Genomic DNA, 26298 nt, shown 5'->3' with positions numbered 1-26298 from the left:
ACCCCTCAGAACATCAGAGGGCAAGATCAGGAACCCATTCCATTATTCATCGACAGATACAGAGCGGATCGAGCACCCAGCTTTAAGTTCGCAGGAAGGTAGAGTATCACCTCAGGTGAAAAAGGCAGAGGAGGGTCTAATTCCCAAGAATGTTCAGCAGCTCCTCTGCTGTACCATAGAAAAATAAAAACATAACACATTAAAGCATTTCTGTAGAGCTCTAATGGCAGCTAACAGATTCTTCCAATCTAATATAAAGAACTTGAAAGGATCTGCAAGAAAAAAATGGGAAAACCAGCCTAATGACTAGTGTCAAATGACCTGAAGCTGCATCTGCTTCCCCGGGATTTCTACAAACCTCTGAGAGAAGGGTGTAAACAATAAACGATAAACTTCAGTTTTTAATCTTTGTTTTAAAAACAATACTCAGTTATGGACTCTTAGCCCCGAACTGAGTACATGTCTCAGACCTGCTGTTATCATCCACAGACTGTTGTATTGTTCATTAGTATATTTGTCATAGTAGCTGCTGTATTGCTGATTGGCTAATAGAATTAAACGTATGTTGGTATCACTACAACTATGACTGTGTAACCACAGTCGCCCCCTGCTGGGTAGCAGAAAGAATGCAGATTTAAGGCACTGGCTTTTTCAGAGCTGGAAGCAATGTCCAAATAAAAATACAAATTTACAGCAAAACTAAGGATGTTTAAAGGCAATTTTAAAAATAATAGAAAATGGGGTTTGATTAATTGTACTAACAGAGAAGACAGAAATTCAGTTCAATTCAATTTTATTTATATAGCGCCAAATCACAACAACAGTCACCTCAAGGTGCTTTATACTGTAAGGTAGACCCTACAATAATACATACAGAGAAAAACCCAACAATCATATGACCCCCTATGAGCAAGCACTTTGGCGACAGTGGGAAGGAAAAACTCCCTTTTAACAGGAAGAAACTTCCGGCAGAACCAGGCTCAGGGAGTGACATTCTAGTCTTTAATTATTCTGTTACTTAGAGTTAATTATCATGTATATGCATCAGTGCGTTGCACCTGATTGCTAGTATTGGTTGATAAGTCAACATTCGTCACTTCTGGTTCCAAAAACATAAACATGGTGGCAGCATGTCTGTGTAGATTGCAATCATCCAAGTCACAGTAGCCCTGAAAACTTAAAAAGAAGGTAACTGAAACGCTGAATCTTCCCAAGGTTTGAAGATAATAGCCATCATTGGTTTACAAACCATGCTGTCTATGTCCATCTTTTATATAGAGCCTATGTTATTGATGTTCTGACATGACTGTTTAAAAAAAGATAAGTTTGCATTTGACTGCTTTTCTGTAGTCAAATCTTTTGAATATTTTATTATTGTACGATCTACTGTACAATATATAGCGCCTTGAGGCGACTGTTGTTGTGATTTGGCGCTATATAAATAAAATTGAATTGAATTGAATGAATGAAATAGTAAGATAAGATAAGATAACCTTTATTAGTCCCACACGTGGGAAATTTGTTAGTAAAAGTAGCATTACTGTCGTTTACCCTGAGCAGCTCTTTGTTGCTATAAAATATAGTCTTTTATGTTTTGTTTTTTTCAAAGGAAAAAACTTGGAATGAGTTAAAGAGAAAAAGTGTTCAGAAAAACAAGCAAGTATTGGATGTCAGTGTCAAGCCAACAGTAATAAGCCAAGTTAATAATGCAATAACAACATAATCCTGAGAGAAAAACAGCTGCTGAAACACAACATGAGGGCATAGAGGTGCGTGCAAAGAAAGGATGATATCTACGCAAAGCTACACACACGTAAAAGCCCGAAGAAGCAAAAAGAATAAATTAATTTGCATTGCGCTGTGCAGAATCAATATTCCAGCTACATGATACATTCAGAGGGCTATGCCATTAATCATTAAAATACTCAAGAGATTGCCAATTGGACTTTGACTCGGTTTGGAGCCGTGCTGACATTTCTGAACTAGAAACTTTGCTCTGAACTCACAACCCCCGAGGAGCACCCCGGGGACTGACTGTGTCAGTGCTGCTGGTCTCACAGTCCAATCAGTGGAGGAGGAACATGACTCCTCTAAGACTGCTCCGTGGATGTTCAAGCTAAAAGTATCATTTCAATGTTTTAGAATGACATCAGGAATCGTCCTAACATCTAGCCGCTTGTGAGCACATTAGGTTTTGCATTGTTCATGCATTGAGGCATGAATGAGGTCATGCATTATTTCATCTTCATGAGGTTTTGCATGAATGTATCATTTCTTTCATGATGAAATCAGGCACAAAATCATGCATTTCCTTACATATAAATGATGCTAAAAATTCAAGTGGATTTACATCCATTATTTTTTTTATTTTTCACAGGTCATGATGAGTCACTGGTCTATTTTTCTACAGAGAGATGAACAAAGAAAAATCTAGCTGAAGTTTTAATGATGGAGCTGGTTTCCAGCTGGTAATCCAGCTGTTTATATCAAAATGACCTGATCTGTTTTTAACTGTGATATAAAACAAATTATATTTACTCAAAATTTTAATTATTAGCAATTAATAAGTATTAGCAGATTTTTTTTTGTAAAATATTAACTTTCTGTATTCACATTTCCTTTATCATATGAATACCTAAAATGTTGCATTATTCTGACATAAAATAAGTAAATATTTTGGTGTAATGGTTGTTTAATGTGGTATGGTCATAGGTGCCAGACAGACTAGCCTGAATATTTAAGAAACTGCTGATCCTCTGGGATTTCCCCTCACAAACATCTCTCTGGTTTACAGAGAATGGACAGAAAAAGAAGAAAATATTGAGAGAGCGGTAATGCCTTGTTGACGTCAGAGGTCAGAGGAGAATGGGCAGAGTGCTTCGAGCTTATAAGAAGGTAACAGTAACTTAAATAACTACTTGCAGAAGAGCATCTCTGAATGCACAGTACGCTGAACCGGATGGGTCAGAGAAGCAGGAGACCACACTGGATCCTGTCAGCTAACATGGGCTCACCAGAAAATAGACAACAGAAAATTAGAAAAATGTGGCCTGGTCTGAGCAGCCTCGATTTCTGCTGTGATATCAGGATAGTAGCAAATTTGGGATGTGGTAGAACAGGAGATTCACATCATGGATGTGCAGCTAACATGCTATCAAATCAATATGGACTAAAATCTCTTTTTTCTCCAGCACCTTGTTGAAATTATGCCATGAAAATTCTGGCAAAAGTCCAACCCAATGCCAGCAGTTGCTGGCGAGTGTATGCTGTTAAGATAAGGGTTCATTAGAAATTCTAAAGCACGGTGGTTAGCACTGTTGCTGCACAGCAAGAAGGTCCTGAGTTCAATTCCACCCTCAGGGGTCTTTCTGTGTGGAGTTTGCATGTTCTCCCCATGTTTGCGTGGGTTCTCCCCGGGTACTCCGGCTTCCTCCCACAGTCCAAAGACATGCAGTTAGTGGGGATAGGTTAATTGATTAATCTAAATTGCCCATAGGTGTGAATGCGGAAGTGAATGTGAGTGCGAATAGTTGTTTGTCTCTGTGTGTTAGCCCTGTGACAGACTGGCGACCTGTCCAGGGTGTACCCTGTCTCTCGCCCTATGACAGCTGAGATAGGCTCCAGCGCCCCCCGCGACCCTGAAAAGGAAAAGCAGAAGCGAATGGATGGATGGATAAATTCTACAGTGGCTGCGACTAATATAATCTGCTATTACACATCTCTAACCCTACACTGACCTCAAGGCTTTATAACAGGACTTTACTAATGGGTGGCTGGATTTGTTTTAGCCTAAACCATGATTTTTCCAAACTTTTGCAGGTTAAACCAGTGAAACAGGAAATAAAAGGAAGCCTTTAAAATGTTCCCAGTCAATCCTCCAATAGCAGCCTCTCAGTCAAGTGTGTTTCTGACACCACCACCTCTTGAAAATTGATAGCAATCTAGCAAACAGCCGTTGAAATGTCTCATTCGAACTACAAATGTCAACTTGGTACAAATGGAAAGTAAAGTCAAGGATCACTCCACTTATTAAAGATTCATCCTCTAAGTATCACACACGTTAAAATGACCTTATGTGCTGGAGGTACTAGAATACATACACACACACCCCACCAGCTATGAAGCCTTCATGCTGTAGGAACCTCAGTACCAGCAGACAAGGGAAATCTCATAGCTGACCATATCAAACCACACAACAGATCAGGATCAAAGGGAATGAGCGAATATGAACGTTTTTGGGAGTAGAATTTGTCTTTAATCTTCACCAATCACAACATTCTCAGAGAACTGCTTTTGAGAGTTGCTGCCCTTCTTTTGTTCTTGCTATTCAAACATTTGGAGTGTGCACAAGCAATATTTGATGAAGGCTTAAAAAAAAGAAAAGTCTCTCTTGCTGCTACTTAAATTTCAGAGTGAGGAATGCTTGACCAATCGAGCGCAGGATGCTCTACCGATTGAAATTACTACCAAAGCCCCCGGAGCATTGATCTCAATTTCTGCAGGTTTGGGTAAACAGCACCTTATATGCCTACAAATCAAGTAATTAACACTTAAAACAGCGCTGAGCCTCAACAGGATCAAGGTTGGATGTCGCATTTAATATGAGCCCGGAGCCAAATTTGAAGGAAGATGTTGGAATGGAGGAGAAAAGAAAAGGAGAAATGATCATTTGAGTGTCTGGCTGGTCTCCGGGTGTGAAAGAGGTGCCCTGTGAATCACCAATGAGACAATCAGACATGGCCAGCAGCAGTGTGACACTGACACCATCCTCCTCACCACACATCTCCCACTTTTTCTTTCTCTCGCCGTGCTGCACGCAGCCTCTGCTTTGTTATCTATTCAGCTCCCTCTTGTTTTCTTTTAGTATTGTGCGTCGTCCTGTTTTATTTTGCACTCCTCTGATCTGCTTTCTCTTCTTGGGCTGTGCTCGTCTCATACTGCTCTTTACTGTTCTGTTGTATTGTCCTCAATTAAACAACGGGAACATGTCATTGTACTGACAGCTCTCTGAGTACGACTGAGCCCGAGGCGCTTTCTCAGCAGAGGATCCTTCAGGGATTGGAATACAAAGCTAAAAGGTACAGGTAGATGAATATTCAACAAGCAAAAACATAAAGGAAGGCAGAAAGAAAAATGTGGATTTTAACAACAGAAAATCAAACACCAGAATGTTTCAGCTGATCTGCTCACAGGCGAGACAAAGGGCTGGTATACAGCTTTACCCGTGAAATTTACTGCCTAAAGTCCAACCCAAAGACTCCTGCAAAGACTTTTGGTGAAGAACGCCTGACTATCCAGAAACCTGCTGCATCAGCCCTCACCCAGCCCCTCTGCTTCAAAAGACTCCATGCCACAGCCCCCCTCCCCCACCACCATCCTGTCCCACTCAACACTTCAGGTGAGGAACGAGCTGCCAAAGATCAAGGTGCGAAAGGCCACAGGTCCCGATGGCATCAGCCTCCAGAGGTGCTGCGCAGACCAACTGTGTGGCATCATGGGATACATGTTCAATATGAGCCTGAAGCTGGGGAAAGTAGCACAGCTGTGGAAGACCTCCTGTGTGGTACCAGTACTAAAGACCACACATCCAAAGGCCCTCATCAGCTACAGGCCGGTAGCACTGATCGTGCATCTCATAAAGACCCTTGAGAGGCGGGTCCTAAAATATCGCACCCTGTTTAGGTCTTCATTGGATCAGTTGCAGTTTGCCTACCAGCCTGGCATCAGGGTGGATGATGCCATCATCTACCTCCTGCACCATTCATTATGTTGCACCTTATTTTTTGAATCCAACTGCTCCATCCACCTGTCACTTTGCTGCTGGAACAATTTCCCCAATGAGGGACAATAAAGGATATTTCTATTCTATCTTCAGTCCATTATCACCTGTAAGCTATGAAATCTTCTTCATTTTAAGACATTTCAAATATTATGATAATAATATACAGCCATAACAAATACAGTCCTGTGAAAAACTAGGGCACCGCATGATCCAGTAGCTTGTAAGACCACCTTTAACACCAATAACTTTAAGTAACAGTACGGGAGTTTTTTCCCTGGTAACCCTTCAAACCAAGCCATGCTTACTCAGTCCAACAGCTTTAACATTTAACATGCTAACTGTGGACTGTAGAGTCTGGGATGCAGCTCTTGAGCTTTTTGCAGTTTCTCTGAGTGTTGCCCAGTCTGACTTTGGGGAGACCGACCACTTCTGGGAAGTTTGCATCATTGTATTAACACACACCAGAAAGCTCCAGAGCCACAAACTGACAAAAACTCTGCTTTTATAGAGGTGCCCACACGTGCTAATGATCCATTAAAGAAGTGTTTGATTAGCAGAACCTGGCTACTATTTACCCTCTTAAAAATATTAAGAATGTATTTAGTTTACAGGACTGCAATAAATATATATATATATATATGCACTGTATATAGTACAGTCTTACATAGCAGTACAAACAGTTACTGTATAAGGATTCAGGTTGATTCCCATGTAATTTAATGTGCTGAAAGGAGATCCCCGGATTTGGATCATTTACTCTGCTAATGCAGTAAGCAGAGTAAATGTTTCCTGTTAATCCAATGTTTCACTGAAGCTCTCCACCTACCTTTTAAAACGTTTACAAACCAGATCATAATAGCTAATCTTGCTCACAATCCATCACAATTTACAGGTTACTGTAATGTGTAAAGTACAGAGGGGTTGGCTGTACTGCACAAACTAATGAGAATTAACATCCATTGAGACATCAGAGAGGCTCACAGTCACATCCAGGACAACTTGATCTCATTTACCACCAAACAAAAGTGTTTGAGTTCAGGAGCATCGTGGTCAGCTGTAACCACAGTCATAAAAAGCATTGGGCATATTAATAATGTTGACATAATGGTGGTAGTAAGGATCCAACTAAGCTTTCCTAATGTGGGAGTCAACCAGTAAGACTACTCCCTCCACCATCATGACACACAAGATTATGACCATCATTGTCATGACAGGATACCTAACCTAGGTACACAGATTAGTACATGCAGACACTCGTTTAATGAAAATTATAATCTGAACCAACACTTTGAGCAGCAATTTTTCCCATTTAAGCTTTAGATGAGCTTAAATGGGATTTGTCATGTTATACATACACAGTTACAAAGTTGGACGTCTTTTTGTTAACCAAAAGTTCAGAATACACACTTTTTCAAAAGAGTTTTTTCTACTGTTATCTGTATGATGTCAATGAGAGCAAATATCCTTACGCACTCATGAAATGAGGGGGATTCACAGAGGACCTACATAAACCCCCCCCCACAATTTTTCTGAACTGTGAATCATGTCAAACTGCTTTAGTACTGTCCGAGAATAAATATGGCATCAGGGGAGAGTATAAAAGGTCCTGCTCTAAGCTTTGGAATAACCTTCATTAGGAAGATGGGAGAGATGTGATATTAAAAAGCTTTCACAGACGTTCTTAAGATTTAGGTCAGCGAGGATCTCAATGTACCCTCAACTCTGTACAACAGGTCCAATGAAGTAAACGAGCACACTCATGCAGAATCTGAAAAATCATTAAAAAGAATTCCCAGCTGGTAAAATTCACACAAATGACTTGAGGAGTCTGATTAATAACTGCCTGAAAACTTCAGTGCAAGACTTGGAAACTTCTTGAGATCACGTCTGCAGAAACATTCAATCTTGATTAGCTGTCGTGTAACTCGTACAACTTCATTTTTGTTTGTTAGAGTATATTAAATCATGCAGGAAGTATTAGTTGCTTTTCATGTAGAGTGACATAAAAAGTTATTTTAGAGTTACTGACCTCATGAAAATCAGGCTGTCATTTTGAAAACACTGATCGATAAAACAGAGCGCACCATCTTCGTGGTGTCTCTGTTTGTTTCCACATTGAGACTTATACACACATTAACTCACACATAATTAAAAAACCCGCCCTTGATTAGCTAATTACAAACACCTGGCGCTCTACCGTCATACCACTTCTGAGTGCACGAACTTTATGAATGAAAGCTTCAATTTTTTCAAGTGTCAGTTTCAAATCTATGATGCACTCCACCGTCACATAATAGTAATTTTGTACTCATCAGTACTTTAATGAAAATTGCAGCATTTGTCAGCCTGCACACGAAGCAGATTCACCTCCCTGCTCCTCCCTGAGTAGTAGACTCGCTGCAGTACGTTCACTATAACACTATCATTCATACAGAGTTATAGCTTTAAACATTATATTAAGCATCATTATTGTTTCCAAATTGCTTATAGTAAGGATGGGAAGTATTGCCGTAGAAACATGACAGTAATACAGTCTGACAGATATGTGTAACACGCAGTACATTTACAGGACTTACCCAGTAAGGCCATGAAGCAGATACAGATGGCAAAGAGGGAGCTGAAGCTGAGGCCCACGTCCTCCCTGTATATGGCCAGTGTCGTCTCACAGCGGTGTCCTCGGTAACCCTCCGGGCAGTGGCAGGTGAATTTGGAGGGCGACTGGGCCACGCAGGTCCCGCGGTGACAGGGCCGCATAGCACAAAGGGTGTACACGCAAGACTTTTTGGTCCCGTTTACACTGATCATGTGACCAGGAGGACATCTGCAAAAGACAAGAGTTGGATAGAGACAGCAGGCAGTCAGGAACAGAGAAAACAAGCAAAAACCCCACCTGTATATTTCATGTAGATTAACATTAGACATGTTCGTGAGATTTGACAAGGTGAACAACATGAGAATAAAAAGAGAACTGTTACTGTTACCTCATCAGAATATACACTACTCCTATATTATGTAGCTGTAAAAGTCAAACGTGACAGTGTGGCGAGTTTACAATAACTGGTGAGCCAAAAACTCAGGTTTCAGACCATTTTTTCTCCATTGGTGCATCTGTAGACCTTTATGACATCACAGAGCGAGGCTGAAATGCTGCAGTATTAACACAGTGCACACTTGTTCCTCTCTGTCAGTTCTCTGATGTCCTGACCTCAGGGAAGAGGAAACAACGCCAGCATGAATGCTCTGCTTCAGCTATTATTCTGAAATCAAGAGCGATAAGACAGGACAAGGCACCGGAAGACTGGGAATTTTAGGAATGTGTATAAATACTTAAAACTATAAATAAATGCATGTAGCGCAATTATTGTATTCAAATGATGTTTCTCTAAAACATACTTGAGCAAAGAAAGTGTGCACTAAAATACTTAACCAAATGCAATTGACTAAAAAGTTACTGAAGTACATCTTGAGATGTAAAGGTGGCTTGTCATCATCTCCCTCTGGTCTTAATGGAGTTATTTACCACTTTAATAGGAGATCTTACACAGATGTACACTTCAACAGAGAACTGGACTGCAGGGGATGAAAGTGCTGACAGTGGCACTGGCAGTAACTAGGATGGTTTTATGCAGACAGGGGCACATTTTCTGCCTCACTTCAGAAAGCACTACTATAATTAAAAGCTCATTTGGGTGTAACAGTTCAAACAAACATTTTATGAGCCCATTAATTCACCATCCCATTCAATGTCTATGGAAAAGCTCCAGGCTGAACATTTTGATGACATCAGAGTCGTACCTCTGCTCTCCGCAGATATGCTGGTCCTTATAAATATTGACCTAACTTTACTATGAAAGAGCGACGCTAAATCCAAATCGGTGCTGTAATTCATCTCGTAACTGCTCTTTCTCAGCTACAGAAACTAACCCAGACGAGGCAGTAAAGGGTTAATTTCCTGTATCTTCTCCCAGAATCTGTCTCTGAATTATGTTCTTATCTGCTTAGCTATTTACACTCACTGTGTGGGTGAGAGTCTCAGGAAATCTCAACATTCGTTTTTAATGCAGTTCCTTGAGGACACAGTTCGATTCAAAATCCATTTTTGATTCGATATGAAAGAAAGGCAGGAACTGTGTTTTGGCTTTTATTTTAGTACATTGTGTACCAACACCTTTGATTCCTCCTGTCATGAAATATAAGAATTCAGACCAAAAGAAAACAGTGGGGAGAAGATGTGTGAGAACAAGCAGGGTTTCATTTCACCCAGTCATTTATTTAAAGGCATTAACTTAGACGGAGCGTTACCAAAGCACAACGTTTATGAGATCAAAGGCTAACTTATAGACCAACATCACGGGCTAATTTTTTGATAAACAATGTGTACTAAGAAGTAAATAAGGCCGAGCTCTCTGCTGTGTTGTTGCTGCTGTGCTCTTTCCAGCAGTGAAGAAAAGCCTCTCTGCTCTAACATCTGCAGCACCTTTGAAATGAAAAAAGATGAAATAAGTTTATTTTCTTCAACCAAAAGTTGGTAGATTATTATTTTTTTGTTCGTTTCAGTGTGATGGTGGCGGTCAGTCAAAACCGTTCAGCTTATGATGAAACGAAATGAAAACGTTTAATGTAAAAATCTCATTTAATCGAGACAGTTCAGACGTTGGACATCCTCTATCCTCCAGTGCCTCCGATGGTGTCGTCTTTAACACGTTTGCTTGGCAAGAAAAAGGTTGCTAGTTTAATTCCAGCTGCAGACACAAATACTTTTTGTCAGGAAGGGCATCCGGCATAAAACCCTGCCAGGTCAAACATAACATAAACATAACATAACAGATGTGGCTTTCAAAAGAAGCTTTGTCATTGTGCCAGCTGATGTGGTCTAATCAACGAGTCCCTGTGGAGGTTTTCCAGGCATGCCCAACTGGGTCTTACCCCAGGGTGGACCAAAAACTTGTAGTGAATATACATCTGTGAGCTGGGCTTCAGGATTCCCAAGGAGTAACTGGGAAAACCTGCTGGGGATAAGGATATCTGGAATACCCTGCTTAATCAGTTTAATCGATATTGGATAAGCAAATAAAGGAAGGATGCATGGGCCATGGCTTACACATATACTTTACCATTAATCGTTTGGTTAAATGCCCCAGAAAACTTAATAACTTAACTAATTACGATTTTGTTAAGGCTTATTTGTGAACCAGGTGATCGCTGGGTTTGATCACATGAGTGTGTCAGTCTCGTCACCTTTTGGTTAATTTTCTTTATTAAAGAAATTCTTTATTTTCAGACAGCAGTTTATGTTCACAGGACAAATATCAGAACAGATACAATGTTATAATTTGTGTTACGACCTGGCTCAAAAGCTGCAACATAAAAAAGGAGATGGATATCAGAGTGTTAGTGAGAAGAGGTTTTATCTTAAAATGGCATAGCAGGTTGGCTAAAATGGCTGGTGCCACCAAGGCAAAGACTAGTGAGCTTCTCGAAAGCCTGCCTCTGGTATGCTTTTATCCACACCTGACTAGGTGTGGCCAGTTAGCAACAGGTGAACACACTGAGGCGATTAGGGGCTGCAGAGGGGCGTAACATTTGTCTTTAACATGAAGGACTGCTGTTGACGAGGGGCACATTTTTCCTAATCCTAATCAAGCATAAAGTAAAAATACAAATAAATACGCAAGTGAACAAACAAAACAAAACAAAAGGACAGCACGGAGGCTGGAATGGGATCAAACTTTAGCCTCCTGGTTGACAAACCAGTGATTTATGCCACGGTCCCCTTCTAATCTTCTAAAGTGGACTTGGTAGGTTTCTAATTTTCTCTGGCTAATAAAACCACGAGCAGTGAGCAAAGGACACAGGTGGCATCTGACAGCATGAGGTGATACTACTCTGATATACAATATGGCTGTATACAAAAAAACCCTGTTACATACAGTTAGTCTTTAGTACAGATAGAGTGATCACACACAAACCTTAAATATATGCGAGGATAGACTAACTTTTACTCTCTATGATCCTGAGAAAATGATTCTGTTGCTGGCTGGGGAGGATACTTATTTATGCAACTCGCTCTCGTTTTCCTCTAATATCCATCTTGTACAGGATGCAGCTGTGAGGAGCTCTAACCAGTGCCAAAACAAGTAGATGCACCACTTTTTTTACCTTTTATGTTCTGCAGGACTTTTCTAAACTGTCATCTCATATAGCAGCATTTCAGAAGGAGCTACCGCACATTCACCCCACGAGAGTTTTCAGTCGGGACTCCTACCTCAGAACTCAGGAGAACCATCTTAAGAACAAATGCAAAGTGGAATTACTTGCCCAAACCAACTGAAGTCAGTATCACCATTAAAACCATTTTCACTGTTCAGTTTATTTGTTTTTGTTTGTTATTGCAGATGTAAATATCAGTTTTTAAAATGACCACGTTCCTATCGATCTGTTAGATATTTTAAAAAGAAAATTACCTGTGCAAAGGATTATTATGCCACAATCATAGCCAAGCACTCGGGAATAATTGTAGCCCGGTTGGAGCCTGTGTAGGTGTTGAATACAGGACACCTGACTGTCTAACAGAAAACACAGCTTCTCTTTCTGCACCTTCTCTCATCATTACCTGTCATTAGCCATGACTGGAGTTGGTGCTATGAAGAGTGCCTTATCATAACATGGAGCCTGTGTGCACTGTAATCAGTGACAGGTGTGGAGCTGTTAGAGTTTCTGAAGCATGATTAATAATATTTTTTTTATATCTCTGGTGATAGAGATATTTTTCATCTCAATGTTATGCTGTCATGCAGCTTGGGAATTCTGTTGCTTTTCTTAATAATGTGCTCAGGTAAATAAATAGTAAAGGTAAAAATAGAACTTCAAATATGAAATGTGCTCACAAAGTTCCACAACTCTATCTATAAATTTAAAAAAAAACCAAAAACCCAAAATATTGTTTTTTATTCTGCTGATCTCTGCTTCATGATCATCTCTTTGTGCACCTCTCCATGACTGAACCCATTTTTGGATCACTTGGAAGTCCACTTCTGACCACATCTGTTTGGGCTCTAAGATTTCAACATGCCTCCTGGAAATCTTTTGAGGAATACCGACACTTCTGTATGAAACCGACTCTCTTACCGGGATCAGTTGGTGATGAGAGCTGGGTCTTTGGCTTCGATCACCCGGAAACCAGCGAGTGTCCGACACTGAAGGTGGCACATTATGTTAGAAACATGGGACTGTGCAGCATGAATTTATTCCTTAGGGTCAAAGTGTCTGTCTATAACTTCTAGTATATTGTTACCTGTCCTACACACCAACATTGCCCATCCTCAGAATTATGTTTAGGTTTTAGAGCTTTTATTTTAACATACTGGATGAGCACCAGTGGGCTTTGCAGAAGGGCAAGTGGTCAGCATGATAGGGTTCGTCTAAAATATAATGAATTTAAAGCTTTTGTAAACTACTTGCCATCCTTCCTGTGCCTGCATGGCTGAGATACAGAGATGTGGCAAATGTAAAATCTAAATTTTTATTTTTTTTTATCTAAAAAAGAATGTAGTGAATGCGGTGAATGCAGTGCAGCTGGATAAGCTAAGCTGTAGTTACTGAGCATAAACTTTTCCAGGTAACAGTATAAGTGGAAAAATGAGAAAATTAGTTTCTGCCATGTTATCCTAAATTCTGATATGAACAGACTGAAGGAGTCCAACAAGTAGGTGGATTTTTCTAATATAACCTCTGATATAATCCCACAGTTTAAATTACTGTTGAGCTAAGTGCTAAGCTTTCCAAGAAGTAACAACAAAAGTTTGTGAGGTATCAAAAAAGCTCATATTTCTAAAGCTACAATGAATAATAAAGGTCCATCTCACCTGTCAGTGTAAATGTATGTATGCAGATGTGCTATGGGCTCTGTGCCTGACTTTACCTGTCAGTCAGCGCTGAATGAACTGGGCATGTGCAGAGTACTTTCTTTATTCGTCATTAAACGCAGGCTGTTAATGTGCGCATGCATTCAGCTAATGTGTGGATTTGGCAGAAGACGTGCAATTATCAACGTGACTTTATCTCAGCAGCCTCTGTTATTTCCTCAACAGACTCCCATAGCCCTTTTTCCACACAATGACAAATTAATTATGAAACAGATATGAAGATATGAAACTTGCTACAGACCTAAATTTCACACTGAGTGCTAAGCCTTTAATTTTTTCTTGTAATATCTGCTGTTAGAGGCTTAGTTTAATATAGGCTTTGATATAGTACTGTCTCCGTTTCCCCTCGTGAAGCAGTCGGTGTTCTGACAGATCTTTGTGGCAGATGCTTCGCCTCCACAACTGGAGGTCTGATCTGACACTGGAATAAGCTTCAATTAAACACTGTTTCAACTTTTTGATCCCCTCGACTATCCCCGCTTAGATGTGAAACAGTTATACTATCTCTGTCTCCATTTACGTTTATGATAAACTGACTGCAAACAGTGAATTTGTCATATTGTGATAAACTCTTTTCTTAAATGAAAAAAAAAAAAAGGATCTGACAAATTTGACTGTGTCCCTATTTATTTGAGCCCAAATGCAGCATTAACAGCAATTACTTGACTATTTGACGGTGGCCCTCCAGTTAGCTTCAAACACTTGGGCATTGAGTGCTCACTGCCAACATTTACTACCCTTTAATCATGTTCCAAGGTTCAGGTCAAGTACTGGAAAGAGAACAAGGCGAACAAATAAGCACTAGGAGAATAGAGAGTCGGACTATGTGTGTGTCTGTGTGTGTGGCCACGCTAGGGAGGTTAAAGCGAGATGAGAACCATACAACCCAAGAAATGGAGGGATAGGAGGGGCAGAGTGCGAGAATGAGAGCCATTGTAAAAGAAGAAAAAATAAATTGGTGGATAGATGATGTGGGTGAGTGGATGAGTGGATGAGAGGAGTGGGAAAAAGGGGAAAGGCCAGATTAAAAGCTAGGAGGCTGCACACACTGAATAGAGGCTGATGTTTCCAATGGCAGAAAAATAGCTGAGATTAGTGGATGTGGCTAAGAGCTCTCCGTGTTTGATTCGCTCTGTGCCACAGGAGAGGGTTGTTAGCGCGCCGCAGCTTTTCGTTGCACGACATTTCCCATTTCCCACTGACAAACTAAGCCTTTTAGAGAAATTAATACAGTAGTGCATGTGAAACGTTGATCAAGCAAATGGGTGAATCCGTTCAGGGTGAGAGGGGTTGAAAAAATTAATGTTGTTTTTACCACATTTAGTGGCCGAGCAGGTGGGTTCGCTGCATTGTGCGTTATGTTTGAAAGGAGGACAGGACTGCAGCTTTCTGTGGGTTTCAACTTTTGAAAGTCTGTCTGATGCCAACTTCAGACAGAAAATAACGGTGCCCAGAGTTCAAAGGCATTTGGGCCAGTAAATATACATGAATTTTCACAAATGTATTAATAGCAAACATTCTTTCTGTGCAAGCATTTATTTTAGGCAAATTGTAGTGAGTATATTTATGTGATGATATGATCATATTAAATTGCCTTTTACCACATTAGAAAAAAGTATCATATTTAGATTTGGTTGATTTTCCCCTCAATGTAGTTTCCTTGGGAAGGAGTTCTTCCAGGACCTCTCCTGTTTTGAGTCTGAACCCGACTTTCAGAGAGCACTAATCAGTGATGCTCACTGGACCTCCTCCAGCATGTCCAAAAGTACAGTTCAGGCATGCACGTTACAGCAGACCATGTAGGGATAGTTTCATGTCCATGAAATTCAAAAAGACATGCACACTCTCGGCCTGTTGTACTGACTAGAAATAAACTGTTTAGTCTCTGCTCAAATCACCAGCAATAATCCTTGACACTAAAGTAAAGTCGGCTTGATATTGAAGTTGATGCTTGCTCTCTGCACACGTTTGATTTCCATGGTGCATACGGTCAAAAAAGGATTTCCAAAAATATTAGCCATGCTAGAAGTGGTTCAAAGATGCACAAGTAGATTAGCTTGAACGGTGGATAATTTTGAGTGAATTTCTGTTGCCCAAATTAATGATCCAGAGAAAGTTTAGAGGCAAGGTGATGAGTGCCGTCACTTGAGAGAGGCTCAGAGAAAAGTCGGTTGATTTGGTTCAGGCATCTGACAAGGATGCCTCCTGGGTAAGGTGTTCTGGGCATGTCCTACCTCTCAGTAGGGCACCTTACCCAGGACAAGCTGGAGAAATTATATCAATCAGCTGGGCTGCGAATGCATTGATGTTCCCCCAGATAAGCTGGAGGGCGTGGCCTGGGACAGGGAGGTCTGGGCTTCTCCGCTTAGGCTGCCACCCCCGTGACCCGGCCCTGGATAAAGGGAAGTCAATGGATGGATGGGGGGAAGCTTTTCTCTGATAATAGTGTATACATTTCACTGTACTGGATTATTTTACATGACTTTCATGTCATAAAAGTCTACAGATCAGTATTTGAGACAGATATAAGATATGTTTTCACTGTCACAGGTTTAGCAGTAGTGCTGCTCTGAGCCTATGGCTAAGGAACTCAGTAACTTTACTTTCTCATTCATGGAGAAGATAGCATTTTCAACAGGAAACGAAATGAGCACATAATTTGCAATGGCCTTCAACCAGATTGGCACTTGGAGGCTGCCTGGTAGTCGCCTTGCATTTATCGCCTACTGATTTTTTTTTTTAAATTTAATAAGAAAGAAGCATCACAACAAAACTGAGTTAATTGAGACTGTGTGTAAAATAAAATTCCACATCCCTGAAAGGATTTGTTAATTGGGCCTGTAGAGAGAAAGCAAAAGAGTAAATTCAGAAGGAATTGCTGAGAATTAGCTGGAGGTAGTTTGTGATTTCTTTCCATGTTTAAACCACCACAGCAATCAGAGTCACATTCAGTAATACTGCATTTCTATAACTCCAAACTTAATAAAGAATGATCCGAACTGGTGCAGCAGAGGCTGACGTATCTTGACTTTTACGTCTGGATCCTACAATTCCCATAATGCAGCTCCCTGCTATAATTTTGTTAGACCTGATGAATGACCACAGCTCCCGCTCTCATACACACACGGTTTTATTGCAGGCCCAACTGAGATTTCAGACATGCCCTGAAGTCATAGAAAGATATTACAGAACCCTTTTCAGAGTCTGAGAGTCAAACAAGAAAAGTGCTCATTGTGTAAAATCATTTTTAGACAAGAAATACCCAACATTTACTACCTCGTCTATCTATCACTGTATATAGTGATGGATGGGCATGGCTGTACGCACGTTGCTTAGGGATTCTGTTGCCTGTGCACTGAATGACTGGCATTAATTTATTCATAACATGATTAAAAAGTAAAAAAGACATGAGGAATGCACAGAAATGTGGTCAGATTATAGCTCTCATTATATCATTAGATCACCTGAGATCTGTTCAGGGTTTGGGATGGATTATCGCTCATTTTAATGTAATTTTCATGTTTGGGACATCCAAATGGGGAATTCTGGATTGATTGGAATTTCAAAATGCATACAAGAGATTTCATCTAAGAGGTTAATGTGCTTTTTTTTAGCACGTATACCACCATTTATACTATAAGAAACAAAGAGCTCATGACCTGGTGGATGTTTAAAACTGCTCTGCTCCACTCTCACACATTTCAGACCATGTTGAAACTGTTACAAATTCCAAAACAGTCAGTCTGCTGTCCTTCTTGTTCCAGTTTTGTAAGTTGTTGTACGGGATGCCAGTGTGGACCTTTTCTGGTCTTCCTTTACTATTTGCTTTGAATTGGCTGCCATGGATTCAAACATCCTTTGTACGCACAAGCAAATGCATGTTTTGTTAGAAAATGGTTTCCATAGAATTTGCACAGACATTTTAGCTTTACAATAAATAAAAGCTCAGGGATGCTTTTTCTTTTGCAGTCTTAAGTGGGTCAGGGCCGGGTTATTTCAAAGCATCTTTATATGCCTATGAACAAAAATAATATCCATGTCAGAGGCTGAGAAGTGGTTTCAAAGGGAGCAAATGGGTTTAAACGCATGTGTTTTCATGCTTTTGACTCACAAGGAAGAGCGTGTGTGCTCGACTGTGCAATTGCATTCGGTATGCGTGGGTTTGTGTGCGTACCTGCATTCGTGCACTCTCCACAAGTCAACGCAGGTAAAAGGGGGGCTACATTGGTTCCTTTTGCAGGAGTCAGATGAGCACCCAACAGACAGGCCTTGTACGCTGACCTGGGAAACCCCATCTCGTGGCTGGCTGTCCAGCGGCATGTAGCGACCATTGAGGCGTAGATCCCTCATACAGCCTGCAGAGAGAAGAATGGAAACGAGGGTTCAGCGGAACAACAAACAGACTTTTTATTTGCATTTATGTACACAGACACAAAATGAGAGCAGAGCTTTGCTCGTGTACCTGGTAACAAATAAACTGCTGGCTCCAGTTCTACCACTTGAGGCATAAATCCACCCACTCACATTTTGACATCTCCAAGATTTAGCAAAATTCCTCTTTTGCTGCAACAATGTCTAGTGAGCTTTTGAGTGTCAGGTATTTAGAGCAGAATCTAATAATCTGTCATTCATAATGTTGTGGATAACAGGAAAATATTTGTGTTGGATACTTTATTATGTTCTCCGCGATGCACTGACAACTTAGATGTGTCACTCGGGCAATCACCTGCTAAACTGTGCTAAAGGGAGTAAATACATGTGAAAGGCATCTATATATTTTGCACACTGTGAACGTGCTTTTGTTTGGAACAAATCCCTACAAATGTGGATCATTTTTATTTTACTCCTACTTCTGGTTTATTACAGTTTGGTTTTTATCTTCACAGTTTTGGCAACTGTTTCTAATCCCCCACTCCTTTCTGTTATGTCAGAATTAAAGCAAACACCCCTCACGATGAGGTTCCCAGACCGACTGTAAAACATATTTACCAAGCAAAGAAGCAAATAAAAGAACGTGTAGGTAAGAACTCAATAGGATTTATATCAATTAATACTACAAGAAACAACCAGCTATAAGTCACAAAGTAAAACCAAAGTGGTTATTGTATTATTGTTGTTACTCTGTTGTTTTTATATTACCTCATGTCTCATCTGCTTGAATAAAGAAAGAGCTCACCATTAAGGAAAAGCTGTTGATTTACAGCTCAATCCATGTTTCTACCTTCACATACGGACATGAACTGAAGTGACTGAAATGAGTTTTCTCCTAAAGGTTCGTCCTTAGAGACAAGATGAGGAGCTCAGGTATTCTTCAGGGGCTCAGAGTATAACCGCTCAAGAATACCTGAAGCAGCTTCAGCACTTGACTAGGAAGTCTCTTGCCCAGCTTTTTGGTGAATTGTTTCGGGCATGTCCGACTGTGTGGAGTCCCTGTGGCAGACCTGGGACATTCAGGTGAGAACACACCATGTCCCCAAGAGCTGGTACAGGGTACAGTGGATAGATGGGTGGACCAGGAAGTATTATGGTAAGTCTTTAGGAACTGTATCATGCAATAAGATGATCTTTTGAAACTGTTAATTCCACACATCTGAATGATTCTCAGTTATCAGAGCCAGTACTGATGGCCTGCCATAACACACTGACATAAAACATTTAAACCAAGGAGCAAAGGTGATTTGTTTCTTTAAATTTAGGGCAACTGAGTTTCTTTGTAATGAACATGGGAAAATAAATCATAAGTAATTTATTTCTGAACTTGCACTTATTTTTCTAAATAATATTTTCTAAATATTTACGGTTCATTTAATATGAAACTTTTATTCTAAAAAACATACAAAATTCTTAAGTTTTTGTGGAAGTTACTATTTGATGAGATCAAACTGAGCTGAATGCAGACCATGAGCTAAAACTAGTTTGACACCAGTGGCCAAACTATCAGCTTGTTGCTGCTTTATGGTTTGAGTTAGCTCGAAAGTAACCCCACTGCTGAGAGACTGTATTCACACAGCAAGTTTTGAATCCACAATCGCTGTAATTAGAACTGTGTGAGCACTGCTTGATGTGTCTTATTAAATTTCTACAGGGGAAGCACAAGAGATGGAGAAACCCAGGAGGGAACAACGGAGAGAGAAACATGAAGAACTCAAACAAATTAAAATGATTTAAGATTTAAAGACAATGATACAGAGGAAAGAAAACTGCGGAGGTCTAATTGAGCCTATATATTATTTAGGATACCCCAAATTGAGAGTAAGCAAATCTCTATTAGTCATTTTTTGTTCTGTTTTATTCAGTTATTGGGCAGCGAACATGCCAAGTTAGTGTAGGAGCAGTTTAAAATTGACTGCTTGAACAAGTTCAATAAAATGGCAATGCTCTTATTTAACAGCAACATCCGATTTGGGCATTCTACATTATCTTATTACGTCTACTCCTGTTTGTCTAAGTGACAACATATATTTATGGTATTTGTGTTTTCATCCCTTAATTGCTAAGCTGGCATATTCAGCTAACAATTCATCTCCCCTGTCATTTTTTGAAGAGAGACATCCCCCAAAAGTAAACACAGTCATGCACAGATATTCACTTGGCCTGCCATCATCTATCAAGTGTACCTCTTCTGAAGGGAAGTGCTTTTAAAATCCGTTTAATAAACTCATGCATTGTCTTTTATTGCCCGAGGCAAAGCTGTCTACATCTCTCACTGTCTAATATCTGGGAGTTCTCTGTCTCTCTTTCACTTTGTGTCTGTGGCTCTTGGTTCTGACCTCTTCCTCTCTCATATAGCATCTTTCCTTTTTCCATCCTTACCCACGCTTATTTTCTCTCTCGATAGTTCGACTGAATCTGCCAACATTTGTGTTTGTACAGTACGGTATGTGCATGAGTCAGTCTGTTGTCTCTCGTAGGTCTCAGTTAACAGTGCAAACCTTAGTGTCCAATTCTACTTTGTTCACATTATTCCTTTGTGCCAACATCAGGTTCCAGTAGGAACGGGTTACGGTCCTCAACTGATCCAAATAGGAACAATAGATGATGGAGACCGCTGGAGTCAGCGTCTACAGTTGTATTTATTACAGCTTCAAGCTAACATGCAGCAGAGTAAATCAGACTCCACTTTTCATGAAGAAATGCCTGCTGCTGCTTCTGCAGGGAGACAGACGAGGATGCGATGTTAAAGCCGGGAGTGATTCGATGATGAGTTGTGACCTCACTGAGACAGATTTCATATAAAATTTCAGCATGTGAAGAACCACTTTTAACTACATCTGCCAGCACGTTCAGTTCAGTTCATTTTTTATTTCAAACATGTGCATTCATAATCATTACAAAATATCATTCCATTCTTTTGTTTGAAAAGGAGTAGGCAGAAGTATACACTTATTAGTCCCTACCCCCTCAAATCTGACCTCTCATTGATTTAATTTTCTTTTAGCCTTAAATTAAACAAACAACATATGAGGCAAAAGTAAAGCAAAGACAAAACAAAACAAATAAATAAACAAAACAAATAAACAAGCCCCACCACAATATAGTTACTTTCATATAAATAAGGACTGAGTGGTAACGTTTGCAGATTCACAAATTATGAGATAAACAAACTAAAACACTATTACGAACAACATTACCGCGCTGGGTTAACCCTGTTTTCTTCATTCTTATATTTGTTAAAAATGTGGTTTTTATATTTCATTTTAAACTGGTTTATGTTGTTACTTTCTTTAATTTCTTCTGTTAGACTGTTCCATAATTTAACTCCTGCTATAGAGATAGAACAACTTTAAAAAGTATGTCTAACACTTTGTATTTTTAAATTCCATTTCCCTCTTAAGTTATACCCACCTTCTCTTTCTATAAATGATTTACAGATTTCTTTTGGAAGCATTTTATTTCTTACTTTATATATTATTTGCGCTGTTTTAAACTCCACCAAGCCTTGGAATTTAATAGCTTGCATTTTGAAAAACAGTCCATTTGTATGATCCCTGTACCCTGCATTATTTATTAATCTGATGGCCCTGGTCTCTGCAAAGTCATGGCCAGACACTGAATTCAGACAAGTGACACAAAAACCTCAGATCTGCTTGTTCAGAATGAGGCCACATTAAAAAATAAATAAATTCACCCTTTTATGTGGGAATTCATAACACTGAAGGTGAGCTGATATTGTTCCATGTAAAACAAACAAACAACACAAAGCAGTTTCAGCTTATTCAAACTGTTAGCATGTTAGTATGGCACAAATGAGGTTAAAATTAAAAGACCGCCTGGACTGCTTAGCCTGGAAACAGGAACTTTGAGAAAAATGGAACAAAAGTGTAACAAATATAACAAAAAAAGTGTGTGTACTGTTTAGTGCTAATGACTGACATGTGATGCTCACCCATCTCATGGGCACTTTATTCCACCTGTATTTTGAACTCAACACTGAAAGCATCCATAATTTCCATATACAATTTCATATTAAGATTTTCGCAGTATATATTTTTTGAATGGTAAATTTTTAACTTTACTTTTTGAATGCAGCAATGAACTGTGTTCACTTGCAATGGTTTTCCATACACGTCCCTGAGCCCATTCAGTGTTTTCCACGATAGAACCATCTCTGCTTTTATTGAAACGCAGCATGAAGGGCCAAGGTGCCTCGAGGCGCCTGTTGTTGTCATTAAGTGCTGTATAAATAAAAGTGAACTGAATTGAATCAAAAATTATGCCATGCAGTTTGTGTCCTTGGACCATGTGCATAGAAATTTCTCAGTCTTTTAATGATATCATACGTATACCTTCACTGGTGAAATCTTTGGAGTTTTGCACTGTAAAACGTTGCTGTCATGTCCTTAGCTAACGTAAAAAGCTGTTCCTGTCAGGGTCCCTGCGGCGTGGATCCTGGGTTTTGAGTTTTATCTAGTTTTGTGCTCTCGTTTATCCTTGTTTTATGGTCCTGTATTTTTTAGTGTTCACCTTTAGCTTTTTGTTCTTTCTTTGTGTCTGTAGTTCTCATTATTTCCTTGCTTGATGTGAGTTCTTTTGTTGAATTGCATGCCTTTAGTTAAGTGCTCCAGCTCAGAAGGTTCACTCTGAGTTTTTGGTTTTATGATGGGATTATGTGTGAGCTCCATAGCCTTCTGTTTGAAGTGCTGTGTTTATCTTACTTACACTTATGAGTTTCCTGTTTTCTGTGCCTTTAGTTCCATACTTGTTTCAGTTGATGACAGCTTCTTAGTTCCTGTTCTATTTTAATAGTGTCTCGTGTGCCTGGTATTGAGTTTAACCTTCCTTGCCTATTTTACTTGATTTGTTGCAGCTGTGTTCCCTGGTGTTTTCCATCTTCTTAATTACCTGGTGTGTACTTATTGTGTTTGTTGCCTCTTTCCCACATGGCAATGTGTTTCCTTGTCCTGTTCTGTGTAGTCCTCTGGCTTAAATCCTTGTCCAGCATATATATTTTTCCCTTTATCAGCATTAAAAACAGTTTGTTGAGTTCAGCTTGTTGCTGCTTTATGGTTTAAGTAAGTTATCCTGAGTCCAGTTCTGAACCTACTATAATTTAATATATTATATATACAGACATCTTACTAGTAGTTGTGTTTAGAAGTCTTGAAGCTTTTTGGAAAACTGGACCTTAAATAGCTGAAAGAATAACATCAATGTAATCTGACACCCACTCGCGCACACTATAGCATACACAGGAAAAACTACAACAAACACACACACACACACACACACACACACACACACACACACACACACACACACACACACACACACAGAGCTGTAGGGACCATGGTCATCGTCCCAGCTAACAATAAAATTGCATTTGGATGAATTAACCATTAAAGTGTCATATCAATCATTCAGTAATACATAAAAATGTCACAATTCTCTCTTGAAAAGAGCACATATGAATAGATAAAACAACCTATTTTTGGCAGCACTCCTCAGAAGAAATACTTGCTAAACTGCCTGAATGAAACACCACCCCTTTCACCTTACCCTGTGACACATCAAACACATCACATTATCTCTTTCTTCCACACACTCAGACAAATTATATACACCAGAGCCTGGATGGTGTTTAGATGGTGTCAACAACAACAATTCTTCTGTGTTATTTTGCCACGGTGCGATCCATCAGAGAAATTCTGGAAGATTTATATTGTTGTATGCCATAACCTTTTCCTCCATTCCCCGAAGAAGATGTTAACCCTTAATGATTCAGCCCTGCTCACATCCATCTGCCTTAGATTTGTGTAAAAAAAAAAAAAAAAAAAAAGTCTGTGAGCAAATTTATGACTGACTTTTGTTTTCTGCAGAACATAAATATATATTGTTTTTTTTCTGTACAGAGAAACAAGCAATTACTAGGTTAGTTTTGTGCCAATGGTACTCAACAATCCAGTTTACACAGTCCAGTTAATGTTGTGAAAAAGTATCCTGTAACATGGGTGGATTTTACTTTCTTCTCAAACTCTTCACAATAATTATTTTATTGAGAAAAAGGCACAATTAACGGTTACATTTCTTTAAAGTTTTACATTTTTCTTTTTCTGTGTTTACCACCTTAGCAATTAAAAAATGTTTTTAATTATTTTCAGGATTTAGAATAACACTGAGCAGTTTACTGATGGGGACAAGGAATGCAGCTACGCTATAACAACAACCCACTTGGGATGGAAACAACAACACCTCAACTCAAACAAATTAGTTCTAGAAGTAAGACTCGCCAAAATGTGCAGATTAATTTCAACTACTTTAAAGATTTGCTAATTTTTGTCCCACAGAGAGGTTTTAAAAACTTTTTCCTCTGCAACTTGGACTTTTATCACCAGTTTTGCTGTAGCACAATTATACTTATAGTAGTGTTATATTATAACTATTTGGGGGATAAACATTTGCAACTTGCATTTCCTGGGGAGCTTCACTGACCAGTCTTTAGGTCTGCTCGACTGCCATTGACCTCCAGCAACCACTCACCAACTGGTTGGGGAATAGACATCTTTCCCTCATTAACAGTGTTGGGACACTGCAACACAGAATCAATATTTATCTGTGCCATTGCTGAACACATATGGATACACTGGAAGAATATCGGCTATTTAATTTGTATTATGACCAAAGTAAATTTAATCACAGTCTATTTTACTCTGACAGAACCACCAAATTTGCACAAATCTGCACAACATCAATATGCTGCACTTTCACGCAGACAACGTATGGTTTCTTTAACTCAGAGTAATAAATCACCCTGAAAGAGCGAACACTTTTTTACTGCTATTTCATTTTTTGGATGGCAGGAAAAAGCAGCAGCTTTACAGAAATGAGAAACAAATGACATTTAAATATTTAGTCATTAGTGTACCGCAGTTCAGAAAATCTCACCACTGCAGTTCAATTCAAGAAGAGTGAAGCCATTAATTTAGTGTTATAAAATGAAATATAGGTCCATTATTCAGTACAAACAAAACCTATCAACTAAATATTTTCATCCATCAAATCATCAAAGCATATTTTACAGTTGTTACTCATAGAAATGAGGTCGTAAAACGTGACAATTTATAAATACACGGAGGGAGAGCAGAAAGTAACAGACTGTAAACGTCGGGCATCTGTCCACATCTGGAGAATCAGTCCCTGAGAGTCTGCGCTCAGTAGGTTTGTTAGAAATGCCAACACCGACCCGAGTGATTACTGAGATATTGGTATCGATTTGTTCTAAGGGTCACTCAAAAAAATATTCTTGTTGTCCTTGCAGAATGTTGTGCTTCGGTCTCTCCCGAGCAGACGTACCCCACAGCTCCTGAGTTTGAATCCAAAGTAACTACTATCCGCCTGACTGGGAAGTGCTACTTAGGAGCTCATATTACAAACATACACAATAATTTCAGATTTTCATTTCTTAACACCTGGGGCCAGACCAATAAAATAATATAAATTCACATCTAAAATCCTCTGCAGGCACAAAGGCAGAAATGTGTCCATGCACTATTTTCATCTGTTATCTTCTAAAGCTGTGTCCTCTTAATGACAATCAAGTATATTTTGCCATTTATGTTATATTTTTTCATCCATCAAAAGACGACATAATTAATTTATTATAGTACAATCCTTTCACTTTTGTTTTGAAGCTTCAGTTGCTGGTTACCAGCTACACTGTACGACAAAACGTTCTGGGCCACCTGCACATTACACCTACAGGAGCTGTAGGCTATGGAGGCCCAAACCATCAAGTTCCCAGAGCTCTTTAAAACAGCCCATTCTTTCACAATTCTTTGTAAAGGCACACGGTGTGGCGAGGTGATTAAGATTAAGAGGTGGGGCCATATAGTGTAGCTCTGGTCCTTCTCATCTAGTGTTTTTACTGGTGTATGGTCGCCACATTGGTTGGTCCAATTGTGATGTCGCCACAGCCTTGTCAACATTTATACACTGCTGTCTTCTTCTGAATGATAGGTGTTGCTACTAAGAAAACCTCCACATCAGCACTGTTCTGGGGTAGAAGTGGTCGATGGAGGGCACAAATAAAAGTCGATTTTTTTTTCCCAAAGACTTCTCTGGAAAATTGAATCTTTTCAAGCTCAGAGCTGGTGC

The 26298-nt window shown here is 39.5% G+C and overlaps 1 protein-coding gene across 1 annotated transcript in view; it reads right to left on the bottom strand.

Annotated features, from left to right (window-relative positions):
* LOC134631753 (neural-cadherin-like) overlaps positions 1-26298 on the bottom strand; it is a 307958-nt gene that overhangs the window by 21310 nt on the left and 260350 nt on the right. The window contains exons 34-35 of the mRNA XM_063480307.1: positions 17882-18062; positions 8359-8603 (exon numbers count right to left, since the gene is read on the bottom strand). Coding sequence (XP_063336377.1) covers positions 8359-8603; positions 17882-18062 — 426 coding nt within the window. The remainder of the gene's footprint in view (positions 1-8358; positions 8604-17881; positions 18063-26298) is intronic.

Source organism: Pelmatolapia mariae, linkage group LG1 (genome assembly GCF_036321145.2).
Source record: "Pelmatolapia mariae isolate MD_Pm_ZW linkage group LG1, Pm_UMD_F_2, whole genome shotgun sequence".
Classification (NCBI taxonomy): Eukaryota; Metazoa; Chordata; class Actinopteri; order Cichliformes; family Cichlidae; genus Pelmatolapia; species Pelmatolapia mariae.
This window is presented reverse-complemented; position numbering and strand designations above follow the sequence as displayed.